Below are 14,334 nucleotides of genomic sequence, written 5' to 3'. Positions count from 1 at the left end.
ACTTATTATTTTATTAATTATCTTATTATCTTACTTGTCTCCAGCTCAAGTTTCAAAACCCTTTGTTCATCTCCCAGGGAAGGCTTGGTCTTTCTTGTCCAATACTCAACTATTTCAGGAACACACATCCACCATCTGTATGCTCTCCAGCTATGTTTCCTCCTGCCTACACTTTCTGATTTACAGGAGTTCCATGAGCAGAACTTAAGTTAATTTGCTCTGTTCCAGGATTCACTGTGTTTCTAACCAAGCTACCCATTGTGCTTTTTTCTCACCTTATAATTCATAAGCTGTTGGGAAGCTTTTTAACATAGAATACAGTCACCCATTTGCTCATGATAGTTTTGTATTCTCAGTGTTGCTCCAAAAAACTTCTCAACTTGAATTTATGACAGCTTTTATAGATAATTTTTTTCTTTATATAGGTATTGAAATAACACATCAAAAGCCAAAACCAAAAGAAAATAGGGAAAGTCAGTGAAGAAAAAAGAATTAGAAGAAACTCAAGATGTATTTCATGTTTTATTGACTTTTACAGGTTATGTAGAAGTGCTGGTGATACCTGCTGGAGCAAGAAGAATCAAAGTTGTGGAAGAAAAGCCAGCACACAGCTATTTAGGTAACCTGTGTTAAAGACACAGAGCCCATCCAAGTTCAAGCTTAGCTGTCTTGCCCTGAGAGTTCTGTGATGACCAGAACGTCAGTGTGTTTCTAGTTACATATATGAATTTCCCAGGAAGCACCTCTTGTCAAGTAGGAATTTTTTTCCTTCCCTCCCAGGGACTTCCCTGGAGCAAAAGCAACGTGGTTGACTATGTTTTTTTTTGGCAGCAGAGGCAGGGGGGAGTTATTAATTACTTCTTCATGTTAATCCACATTAAGGAACAAATACTCATTGGAGGATTTGGATATGTTTTGTTTCATATCCACAAATATATTTCACATGTGCATACACATAAATATACACATATCCATGTTTGTTGCATGTGCAAATGTATACATAGGTGTGTGTGTATGTGTGTGTGTGTGTATCTGCTGATTGCTCTATAATTTGGAAATCTTTTTTTATTTTTTTAATTTGGAAATCTTGTGGGATTCTTAAAAAAAACTTCTATGTACTAAGAGGACTTGCTCTTTTAATGGAAGACAGTGAGTCCCTTGGAATGCAAGGAGATCCAACCAGTCCATCCTAAAGGAGATCAATCCTGGGTGTTCTTTGGAAGGACTGCTGTTGAAGCTGAAACTCCAATATTTTGGCCACCTGATGCGAAGAGTTGACTCATTGGAAAAGACCCTGATGCTGGGAAGGATTAGAGGCAGGAGGAGAAGGGGATGACAGAGGATGAGATGGCTGGATGGCATCACCGACTTGATGGACATGAGTTTGGGTGGACTCTGGGAATTGGTGGTAGACAGGGAGGCCTGGCGTGCTACAGTCCATGCGGTCACAAAGAGTCGGACACAACTGAGCGACTGAACTAACTGTGCTCTCTTTTGCCTCACTTCAGGTGTATGCATCTATGAAGAAAGTTTTTTGTTTCTAATTGTGAAATAGAAAAGTTGGCTTATGATATTTTGATAGTTTCAGGTGTACTGCATAGTGCTGACATATGCATACATTATGAAATGGTCACCACGATAAGTCTAGTAACCATCTGTCCCCAAAGTTATTACAATGTTATTGATCACGTTCCTTATACTATATATTATAAGACCTACATTGCTTATTTCATCACTGGAGCTTTTTATCTCTTAATACCTTTCATCTATTTCATGTACCCACTACCCCCTCCCTCTGGCAGTCACCCCTTTGTTCTCCGTATCTAAGAGTTTCTTTGTATTTTGTTTGCTTGTTTTCATTTTTAAAATTCCGCATGTATGTGAGATCGTACAGTATTTGTCTTTCTTTGTCTGACTTATTTCATTTACCATAGTATCCTCTAGGTCTAAATATTGGTTGCAAATGGCAAGATTTATTTTTCTTTTGGATGATTAATAGTCCATTGTGTATATAAACCACACTGAAATACTTTCCCACACCATATTCAGAAATAAACTCAAAATGGATTAAAGTTTTAAATTTAAGACCTGAAACCATAAAATTCCAAGAAGAAAACATAGATAGTAGTTCTTTGACAGCAGTCTTAACAATATATTTTTTGTTTGTTTTTGATTTGTCTACCTAGGCAAGGCAAACAAAAGCAAAAATAACCAAATGGGACTATGTCAAACTAAAACCTGTTAACAAATGACAGGTTCTATCTTCTTTATCTATTCATCTATCATTGGACACAGACGAATGAACACTTCTATATCTTGACCATTGTAAATAATGCCACACTGACCATCAGGGTGCTTATCTCTTTTTGAATTAATACTGTTATTTTCTTTGAGTTAATACCTAGGAGCAAAATTGCTGGATCATATGGAAGTTCTGTGTTTAACTTTCTAAGGAATCTCCCTACTGCCTTCCATAGTGACCACACCAATTACACTCCCACCAACAGTATAAGAGGATTTTCTTTTTTCCACATCCTGCCAACACTTGTTTTTGTCTTTTTGATGATAACCATTCTGACAGATGTGAGGTCATATCTCACCATGGTTTTGATTTTCCTTCTCCTGATGATTAGTTATTCTGAGCATCTTTTTATGTACCTGTTGACCCTCAGAATGTCTTTGAAAAATATTTCTCTTCAGAGCCTCTGCCCACTTTTTAACTGGATTGTTTAGGGATTTTTGATGTTGATTGTATGAGTACTTTGTACATTTTGGATATTAACTTCTTACAGGATATATTGTTTGCAAATATCTTCTCCCATTCAGTAAGCTGCCTTTTCCTTTGTTGGCACATTTTTAGTTTGACATATCCCCATTTGGTTATTTTTGCTTTTGTTTGCCTTGCCTGAGTAGACAAATCCCCCCCACCCCTCAAAAAAAAATATTGCTAAAACCGTTGTCAAAGAGCATACTACCTATGCTTTCTTCTAGGAATTTTGTGGCTTCAGGTCTTAAATTTAACACTTGGATCCATTTTGAGTTTATTTCTGTATACGATGTGGGAAAGTAGTTCAGTTTGGTTCTTTCGCATGTGGTTGTCCAGTTTTCCCAACACCATTTGTAGAAGAGCTGTCCTTCCTCAATGTATATTCTTATCTCCTTTGTCATAGGTTAATTAACCATAAAAACATTAATTTATTTTTGGTCTTTCTGTTCTGTTCTCGGAGAAGGCAATGGCACCCCACTCCAGTACTCTTGCCTGGAAAATCCCATGGATGGAGGAGCCTGGTAGGCTGCAGTCCATGGGGTCGCCGAGGGTCGGACACGACTGAGCGACTTCACTTTAACTTTTCACTTTCATGCATTGGAGAAGGAAATGGCAACCCACTCCAGTGTTCTTGCCTGGAGAATCCCAGAGACGGGGGAGCCTGGTAGGCTGCCGTCTATGGGGTCACACAGAGTCGGACACGACTGAAGTGACTTAGCAGCAGCAACAGTTCTGTTCTACTGATCAATGTCTGTCTTTCTCCATGTTTGGTACCAGACTCTCTTAATTACTGCTGCTTTGTAGTATCATTTAAAATGAGGGTATGTGTGTTACCTACAGCGTTATTCCTCTCTTTCAAGATTGCTTTGGCTATTCAGGGTTTTTTTGTTTCCAAATAAATTTTAGAATTATTTGTCCAAATTCTCTGGAAAGTGCAAGCAGTATTTTGATAAGTCTTGCAGTAAATTTGTAGATTTGCCTTACGTGGTATGGTCATTTTAACAATAAAAATTCTTCCAGCTTATGAGTTCAGTCTATCTTTCCATCTCCTTTTGTTGTCTTCAGTTTCTTTCATTAATGCCATATAGTCTTCCAATACAAGTCTTGTACCTTCTTAGTTAGATTTACTCTTAAATATTTTATTCTTTTTGATGTAATTATAAATGGGATTGTTCTCTTATTTTCCTTTTCTGATGATTCATTACTGGTATTTAGAAGTGCAACCGATCTCTGTATATTGATTTTGTATCCTGCTACTTTTCTGAATTCATGTATTAGTTCTAATAGTATTTTGGTGGCATCTTTAGGATTTTTTGCATATAGGATCATGTCATATGCAAAGACTGATAGTTTCACTTCTTTCTTCCAGTTTGGATTGTTTTTCTTGTCTGACTATGGTGGCTAGAACTTCCCATACTATGTTGAATGAACATGGTGAGAGTACGTATCTGTATCCTGTTCCTGATTTTAGAGGAAATGCTTTCACCTTTTGACCATTGAGTAAGATGTTGCCTGTGCTTTTGTCATATCTGGCCTTATTAAATATCGAGGTATATGTCTTCTCTTTCCGCATTGTTAAAAGCTTTTATATTCTAAATAATTGTTGATTTTGTCAAAATCTTTTTCTGCATCTTTTGAGATGACCTTTTTTTTTTTTTTAATTGTTCACTTTATTTACCTGGTGTATCAGGTAAATATTGATTTGTGAATATTGCACTACCCTTTCACCTTTGAGATGGACCTAACTTAATCATGATGTAGTGATCCTTTCAATGTATTGTTGAATTTTATTTTCTAGTCTTTTTTTTTGAAGATTTTTGGATCTATGTTCATCAGGAATATTGACCTGTAATTTTCTTTTCCTGTGTTGTCTTTGTCTAATTTTGGTATCAGGGTGATACTTGCCTCATGGAATGGATTTTGAAGTGTTCCTTCCTCTTAAATTTTGGGTAATAGTTTGAGAAGGATAAGTGTAAACTCTTCTTTAAATATTAGGTGAATTTACCTGTGGAGCTATCCGGACCTTGAGTTTTGTTTATTGGAAATTTTCTGATTAATGAATCAATTTTATTACTGAGAATTGGTCTTTCATACTCTCTGTTTCTTCCCGATTCAGTCTTGGGACATTGGATATTTCTAGGAATTTATTCATTATTTATAGGTTATCCAGTTTTTTGTATACAATTATTCATACTAATCTCTTATAATCCTCTATATTTTGTGGTGTTGATTGTAACTTTTTTTTTCATTTCTGGTTTTATTTCATTGGGAGCTTGAGAAAATATTTCTAAATTTTTTAAGTATTGCTTCTGGAAAAAATTGTATCAGCTATTTTACTTAGGCCAATTAATAATTTTTAAATATATGAAAGAAAATAGTATATTGTCAAAATATATATTGCTTATAAATTAATATTTAAAGCTAATTAAGTCATGTAAAATTCTCTTTTATAGTCTTGGCATTCACTGACACCTAATATTACCCGTCTGGCAAAAGGCTATTCTTCCAGAATTTAAACATCATATTTATATTATCTTTTTTCAAATTATTATATTTTTAGCTTATATTGGAGTAGGGCTTCCCAGGTGGTGGTAAAGAACCTGCCTACCGATGCAGGAGATGTAAGAGACGCAAGTTCAGTACTTGGATTGGTAAGATCTCCTGGAGAAGGGCATGGCAGCCCACTGCAATATTCTTGCCTGGAGTATCCCATGGACAGAGGAGCCTGGCAAGCTCTGGTTCATAGGGTCACAAAGAGACATGGCTGAAGCTACTTAGCACAACACGCACAGCACATGGTTGATGTACAATGTTGTATAAGTTTCGGGGGTACAGCAAAGTGAAAAAGTCATATTTCACCTTTTTCAGATTTCTTTTCCATTTAAGTTTACAGAATGGAGGCTTCCCTGGTGGCTCAGACAGTAAAGCGTCTGCCTGCAATGTGGGAGACCCAGGTTCAATCCTTGCGTTGGGAAGATCCTCTGGAGAAGGAAATGGCAACCCACTCCAGTATTCTTGCCTGGAAAATTCCATGGACTAAGGAGCCTGGTAGGCTACAGTCCATGGGGTCGCAAAGAGTCGGACACGACTGAGCGACTTCTCTTCACTTTCACTTATTATAGAATATTGAGTAGAGGTCCCTATGCTATACAGTAGGTACTTACTGATTATGTATTTTATATAATAGTGTTTGTGTTAATAGCAACCTCCTAATTTATACTTCCCTTCCACCTTTTCCCTTTGGTAACTGTAAATTTGTTTTCTAAGTCTGTGAGTCTGTTTCTGTTTTCTAAATAAATTTATTTGTATCACTTTTTTAGATTCCACATATAAGTGATATCACATCATATTTGTCTTTGTCTGACATACTTCATTGAGTATGATAATCTCTAGGTCCATCTGTGTTGCTGCAAATAGCATTATTTCACTATTTTTTATGACTGAGTAATATTCCACTGTATACATGTACCACATCATCTTTAATCATTCACCTGTCAGTGCACTTTTATGCTGCTTCCATCTCTTGGCTATGATAAATAGTGCTGCAGTGAATGTTAGGGTGAATGTTTCTTTTCAAATTCTGGTTTTCTCCAGATACATGCTCAGAAATGGGATTGCAGGATCATATGATAGCTCTGTTTTTAGTTTTTAAGAAACCTCCAGACTGTTCTCCATAGTGGATATACCAGTTTACATTCCCACCAAAAATGTAAAAGTGCTCCCTTTTCTGTACACCTTCTCCAGCATTTACCGTTCGTAGACTTTTTGATGATGGCCATTTTGACTGATGTGAGGTGATAACTAACTATAGTTTTGATTTGCGTTTCTCTAATAATGATTTTGCATATAAGTTAAATAAACAGGGTGACAATATTCAGATCAGATCAGATCAGTCGCTCAGTCGTGTCTGACTCTGCGACCCCATGAATCGCAGCACGCCAGGCCTCCCTGTCCATCACCAACTCCCGGAGTTCACTGAGACTCATGTCCATCGAGTCAGTGATGCCATCCAGCCTTCTCATCCTCTGTCGTCCCCTTCTCCTCCTGCCCCCAATCCCTCCCAGCATCAGAGTCTTTTCCAATGAGTCAACTCTTCGCATGAGGTAGCCAAAGTACTGGAGTTTCAGCTTTAGCATCATTCCTTCCAAAGAAATCCCAGGGCTGATCTCCTTCAGAATGGACTGGTTGGATCTCCTTGCAGTCCAAGGGACTCTCAAGAGTCTTCTCCAACACCACAGTTCAAAAGCATCAATTCTTCAGTGCTCAGCCTTCTTCACAGTCCAACTCTCACATCCATACATGACCACAGGAAAAACCATAGCCTTGACTAGACGGACCTTTGTTGGCAAAGTAATGTCTCTGCTTTTGAATATGCTATCTAGGTTGGTCTTAACTTTCCTTCCAAGGAGTAAGTGTCTTTTAATTTCATGGCTGCAGTCACCATCTGCAGTGATTTTGGAGCCTAGAAAAATAAAGTCTGACACTGTTTTCACTGTTTCCCCATCTATTTCCCATGAAGTGATGGGACCAGATGCCATGATCTTCATTTTCTGAATGTTGAGCTTTAAGCCAACTTTTTCACTCTCCACTTTCACCTTCATCAGAGGCTTTTTAGTTCCTCTTCACTTTCTGCCATAAGGGTGGTGTCATCTGCATATCTGAGGTTATTGATATTTCTCCCGGCAATCTTGATTCCAGCTTGTGTTTCTTCCAGTCCAGCGTTTCTCATGATGTACTCTGCATATAATGATTTTGAACATCTTTTCATTTGTTTTCTGGCCATCTATTTGTCTTCTCTGAAGAAATGTCTATTTAGATCTTATGCCCATATTTTGACTATTTTCTTATATTGAGCAACATGAACTGTTTGCATGATTTGGAAATTAATCCTTTGTAAGTCACACCATTTGCAAATATTTTCTCCCATTCTGTGGGCTGTCTTTTTTTTTATGATTTCCACTTTTTAATTAGGTCTGTTTATTTTTGTTTCTCTTTTCATTAATCTAGGAGGTGGATCCAATAAGATGTTGCTGCAATTGATTTCAAAGAGTGTACTGCATATATTTTCCTCTATGAGTTCTATAGTTTCCAGTCTTACATTTAGATCTTTAATCCATCTTGAGTTTATTTTTGTATCTGGTGTTAGAGAATGCCTACTCAGTTACCCATTGTTGTTTAGTAGCATATCATTTAGCCTCCATATATTTGTGGGTTTTACACTTTTTTCTTGTAATTTATTCCTTATCTCATAGTGTTGTGGTTGAAATAGATGCTTCAGATGATTTCAGTTTTCTTAAGTTTACCCAGGCTTGCTTTGTAGCCCAACACGTGGTCAATCCTGGAGAACATTCCATGTGCCTGTGAGAAGAACGTATGCTTTGCTGCTTTTGGATGGACTGCTTTGTATCAATTAAGTCTGTTCAGTCTATTCTGTCATTTAAGGCCTGTGTTTCCTTACTGATTTTCTCTCTTGATGATCCGTCCATTGATATCAATGAGGTGTTAAAGTCCCCCACTATTACTGTGTTACCGTCAATTTCCCCTTTTAGGACTGTTGTTCAGTCACTCAGTTGTGTCCGACTCTGTGACCCCATGAACTGCAGCACACCAGGCTTCCCTATCTTCACCATCTCCTGGAGCTTGCTCACACTCATGTCCACTGAGTCGGTGATGCCATCCAACCATCTCATCCCCTGTCATCACCTTCTCCTCCTGCCTTCAATCTTTCCCAGCATCAGGTTCTTTTCTAATGAGTCAGCTCTTCATATCAGGTGGCCTAAGTACTGGAGCTTCAGCTTTAGCATCAGTCCTTCCAATGAATATTCAGGATTGATGTCCTTTAGAATTGGCTGGTTTGATCTCCTTGCAGTCCAAGGGACTCTCAAGAGTCTTCTCCAATACCACAGTTCAAAAGCATCAATTCTTCGACACTCAGCCTTCTTTATAGTCCCAACTCTCATATATATACATGACTACTGGAAAGACCATAGCTTTGATTATACGGACCTTTGTTGGCAAAGAAATGTCTCTGCTTTTTAATATGCTGTCTAGGTTTGTCATAGCTTTGACTGTTAATGGTTGCCTTATATATTGAGCTGCTCCTGTGTTGGGTGCATATATATTTACAATAGTTGTATGTTCTTAATCCCTTGACCGTTATCTAGTTTCCTATTTATCTCTTGTAACAGCCTTTAGTTTAAAGTCTATTTTCTCCGATATGAGTGTTGCTACTCCAGTTTTCCTTTTTTTCTTTTTTTTAGTCTCTCCTCAACAGTAGGTCAGCAAATGCCCTCTTTTGTTGGATTCTCAGTCTCCACATGATTTCCCAGAGTTCCCATGCTGTGGGGCTCAAGCCTGGGCCCTGCTGTATTCTCTGCTATACTATCTCTCTCAGGAATCACATTTGGCTCCATTCTTTACATTTTTATTTGATGTAAATTATCAAATTTTCATGTACACCTCAGAAATAATGTCTAAATCAAAAACTTTATTTTCATCTGTGCAGAAACCTCTTTTTTAGTTTTCCCATTATAGTAAATGTCAATGTATCAATGTCCTATGACTGTTGTGACTGTTACCACAAACTTGGTGGTTTAAAATGAAAGAAGTGTAATCTGCCAAAGTTCTGGAGGCCATAATCAGTCTTACTGGACCGAAAATCAAGGTGTCTGCAAAACCATGCTCTCTTTGAAGTGTCTAGGGTGGCATTCATTCCTGATCTCTTCCAGATTCTCTGCTACCTGCATTCTTTTCCTTTGACCATAACACTTCAATATGTACCTCCCTAAAATCAATGCCTTCTCTTCTTTTTCTGCATTCCACTCTTCCTTCCTGTTAAAAAGCTACATGTGATTGCATTTTAGGCCCACTATGGTAATATCCAGGAAAATCTCCCCATCTGAAGACCCTTAATTTAATCATATTTGCAGTGTTATTTATTTGCCATATAAGATAGAATTCATATATTCCAGGGATTCCAACATGAATATCTTTATTCCCCTTAAAACCCTTTTATAAAAAAAATACATATAACAAAATTGACATCTTACCTATATTAAGTGTATAGTTTGATGGCATTGAGTACATTCACTATGTTGTACAGCTACCACCATCCATCTCCAGGACTCTTAATCTCGTAAACCTGAAACTCTGTACCCATTAATAGTAACTCCCCATTCTGGTCTCTTCCCATTCCCTGGTAACCTCCATCTTGCTTTTCTATCTCCATGAATTTGACCACTCTACATATCTCATACATATGGAATCACACCATAAATGTCCTTTTATGACTGACATATCCCTTACCATAATTCCCTCAATATTTAGCTATACTGTAGCATAAGTCAACATTCCCATCTTTTTAAAGGCTATTATTCCAATGTGTGTATATATATATATGTATATATGTGTGTGTATATATACACATATATATATATGTAAAACACCTTTTGCTTATCTACTCATTCATTCATGTATTCTTGGGTTGCTTTCACATTTTTAGCTATTATGAATAATGTTGCTATGAATATGAATATACGAATGTCTCTTAAAGAGCTGGCTTTTCATTCTCTTGAGTATATACCCAGAAGTAGAATTCTTGGATCATAGACTAATTTTATTTTTAATTTTTTTAGGAACTATGTGACATTTTCCAGAGTTACCACACCATTTTCAATTTCTACCAACAGGTTACAGGGGTTCCAGTTTCTTCATATCTTCACCAACACTTGTTTTCTATTTTGATAGTAGCCATCCTAATAGCTATGAAGTGTTATCTCATTAGGGATTTGACTTGTATTTCTCTAATAATAAGTCATGTTGAATATCTTTTCATGCACTTGTTGGCTTTGTATAACTTCTTTGGAGAAATATCTGTTCAGCTCTTTGCCCATTTTTTATTTAGCCTGTTTGATTTTTTTGTTGTTTTTGATCAATTTTTTTCTATTTATATATATTCTGGATCTGAATCTCTTTATCAGATTGATTTTCAGTTTGTGGGGTTTTACTCTATTAATAGTGTCTTTTCATGTAGTTTTCAATTTTCATGAAGTTTGTCTGTTTTTCTTTTATATTCTGTCCTTTTGGTGCAGTGTCCAAGAAATCATTGTCAAATTCAATGTTGTGGAGCTTTTGCCTTTTATTTTCTTGTAAGACTTTTATAGTTTTAGGTCTGACATTTAGAACTTTGATCCATTTTGAGTTAAATTTTATATGTAGGATTAGAGTCCAGCTTCAGTTTTCTGCATGTGGATACTCAGTTTTCCCAGCACTGCTGGTTGAAAGACTGTCCTTTCTCCACTGAATGATCTTGGCACCATGTAGAAAGCATTTGGCCATATATGTGAAGGTTTAATTCTGGGATCTCTGTTCTATTCCATTGGTTTGTATGTCTGTTTTTATGCCAGTAACACAGGTTTTGATTACTGTAGCTTTCTAGTAAGTTTTGAAATCAGGAAGTGTGAGTCTCCAGCTTTGTTCCTATTTTTCAAGGTTGTTTTGGTTATTCAGGGTCTCCCGAGATTCCCTATAAATTTTACGATAGATTTTTTTAAATTTCTGCACAAAAAGCCTTCAGAACTTTGATAGGGATTGCACTGAATGTGTAAGCCACCTTGGATAATACTGACATCTTAACATTTTTAAGTCTTCTAAGTTATGAATCTGAGATGTGTTTTCATTTATTTATCTTCTTTAATTTCTTTCAGAAATGTTTTGTAGTTTTCATTGTATACATATTCACCTCTTTGGTAAAGTTAATTCCCAAATATTTAATTCTTTTTGATGCTATGCTACTGTAATGAGAAATCTTTTCTTGACTTCCTTTTGGATTGTTCATTATTAGTGTATGCAAATGCAGCTGCTTTTTGTGTTGACTTTATATCCTGCTCCTTTACTGAATTTATTCATTACTTCTAATGAGTTTTTTTTGCAAAATCTTTAGTGGTTTCTACATATATCATCTGCAAACAAAAATAACTTTAATTCCTCCTTTTATGCTTTTTGTGCTCCTGAATTTGGTTCAGAAGCTAGTGTTTTGTTGAGGATTTTTGTGTTATTATTCATGAGGAAAATTGATCTGTAGTTTTCGTAGATGTGTGCTATCAGGAAAATGCACAACAACTGTGGGAAAAATTCTCACTAAAACAGTTTAAAATGTTGAGCAGAGTACAAAATGAGGGGGGGGGGGGGAAGGAATACTTTTTAAAGTTACCTCTGACCTGGAAAGAAGTTAGGATCCCTTACCTGCCAGAAACCAAATGAGAACAGGAAGCCAAAGTATAAGGCTGAAGCCCCACTTACGCTTAATCCTGGTGATCAGTTTAGACGTTGAGAGCCAACAGGAACTGGACAGAAGACAAAGCCCAGGATCTTTACAAAGTAGAAACTCAAGACCTCTATGTAAAGGGGGACCCCAAAGAATTTACAAACTCAGTGTGAGCTCAGTGTGAGGAGACACCCTATGTATGTTTCCTTTGTACCATAAAAGGAGAAAATCAAGAAATGTCTCTGTAGTAACTTTGGCACTGAGTGAAGGTAGAAAAGCTGCTTTCCTGAGCATTTGTAAACCAAAGTAAATGTTCCTATGGATTTCTAGCACCAGTTTACTCTATGAAGTCCAAAATCCTCAAGACATTTCTTTTAATGACGTTACCAAGGTGGCTGGTATGTGCAAATGCAAGTCCTTTTTGAAGATAAGTCACCTTTAAACCAGGCCTCAAAAGAATTCTATAAAGTTCAACAAATACGATTTTAGTTAAAAAAAAATGTTTAGGAAACACAGAAGGAAATAGACATTATAAGCAGAACACAGTAAAAAATAAGGGAGAGCACAATCAGACATATATATTTGTATCATATACATAAAACAAAAAAATATTATGGCAATGTTTTTAAATATATAAAGGAGGGATTTAAAAATACGAATTAACAAAGGTTGGCTAAATTTATATTTAAAGAAGCGAATGTAATTTTTAAATGAAATTTTTAAAACTCAGTAGAAAATAAAATAGGAGACAAACACAAATATTCCTAACCAATAGGTTAGTTATAATGGAAACTGTATGTAGATGTTAGTATTTATTAACTACCTTAAGAAAAATAGCATTATTAGTAAATTTGGAGAACCGTCTGCCCTTGCTCTTCTATTTTATAGTAAATATTATATTAAAGTTGGTATTCTTTTTTCCTTATATATTTGAGCATTGATATTTTCTTTCTGGGAAGGCATTATAATTTCCAAACCTAACTTCTTTTGTGTGTGTGTGTGTGTTTATAACTATCCAGATATTCTTTTTTTCTTGTGTCACATTTGTTAATTGGTGTCTGAAGAAAACTAATACACTTAACTTATCAAATTTATTGCCTTGAATTTGTTTATATTATATCCTTATTACACTACAGTGTGTGTAAGTATTATAACAATATTTATCCTGTAATTTCCGATATTAATTTGTCTTTTTCTTAATCAGAGTTTTGTCCATTTTTGCTCTTTTGAGATAACCAATTTTTAGTGTTATGAATTGCATCTATTGTTAATCTGCTTTCTATTCAATTGACTTCTGGTCTTATTTTCATCTTGCTTATTTTAGGTTTAAATTGCTGTTGTAAATGCCATTTTAAGGTAGAAACAGGTAATTGATTTTAGTCCTTTCTTCTTTGCTAATATGACAGTTTTTCTGTCTAGGCACTGCTCTAGCTGCATTCCACAATTTTTATAGGTCCTACTTTTGGTTTAAAATATTCTGAAATTACCATTGTGATTTCTCCTTTGACACGTGGGTAATTTGTAAATATATTGTTTATTTCCAAATATTTGTACATTTTCTAATAGGTATTTTGTTATTGATTCCAGTTAAGTCTGTGTCTAAAGAGAATTTACAGTTGATCCTTGAACAACATGGGGGCTGAGGGTGCCTCCCCTTCACAAAGCCAAAAATCCAAGTATAATTTATAGTCAGACCTCCCATATAGACTTTTCCTCCATATATTCCATTTCTCTCTATCTGGGTTCAATTCAACATTTGTGAATTCAACCAACAGAGGAGGCAGAGATGGCGATCACGTGGTAGTGAAGTATTTAGCCTTGAAAAAAATCCACATACAAGTGGCCCACGCAGCTCACATGCCTGTTTTCCAGGGGTCAGTTGTTCTGGGTATGATTTCAATTGAGGCTTATTTCATGGCCTAAGGCCTATATTGGTCAATGTTTCATTTATATTTGAAAAAAATCATATTCTGCAGTTGCTGATTCTTCTCTAATATCATTTGGCTCCATTTGTTCTATTTTTGTCTCAGGTGTTCTATATTCTTATTGATTTTCTACTTTTATCAACTAAAGAAAAAGAACTATTGAACTCTCTGATTAAGTTGAGGATTTTTCTGTATCTCCTTTCACTTATGTCAGTTTTTGCTTCATGCATTTTGATGTTCTGTGATACACTTAGGATTATATAATTGCCTTCATAAGTTATAGATGTCATTTAATATTTTACATTTAGAGTAATTTATATTTAAATGACATTTAAAAAATTCTCTTTTGATCTCAGAATATTCCTTGCCCTGAAGTC

General features: G+C 35.9%; 1 protein-coding gene across 1 annotated transcript in view; it reads left to right on the top strand.

Moving 5' to 3' along the window:
- ADAMTS19 (ADAM metallopeptidase with thrombospondin type 1 motif 19) overlaps positions 1–14,334 on the top strand; it is a 267,906-nt gene that overhangs the window by 195,933 nt on the left and 57,639 nt on the right. Inside the window, exon 16 of the mRNA NM_001206114.1 lies at positions 539–619. Within this exon, the coding sequence (NP_001193043.1) occupies positions 539–619 (81 nt within the window). The remainder of the gene's footprint in view (positions 1–538; positions 620–14,334) is intronic.

Source organism: Bos taurus, chromosome 7, assembly GCF_002263795.3.
Source record: "Bos taurus isolate L1 Dominette 01449 registration number 42190680 breed Hereford chromosome 7, ARS-UCD2.0, whole genome shotgun sequence".
In the NCBI taxonomy this organism is placed as follows: domain Eukaryota; kingdom Metazoa; phylum Chordata; class Mammalia; order Artiodactyla; family Bovidae; genus Bos; species Bos taurus.
Note: the sequence above shows the minus strand (reverse complement) of the source record. Positions and strands in the feature narration are given on the sequence as shown.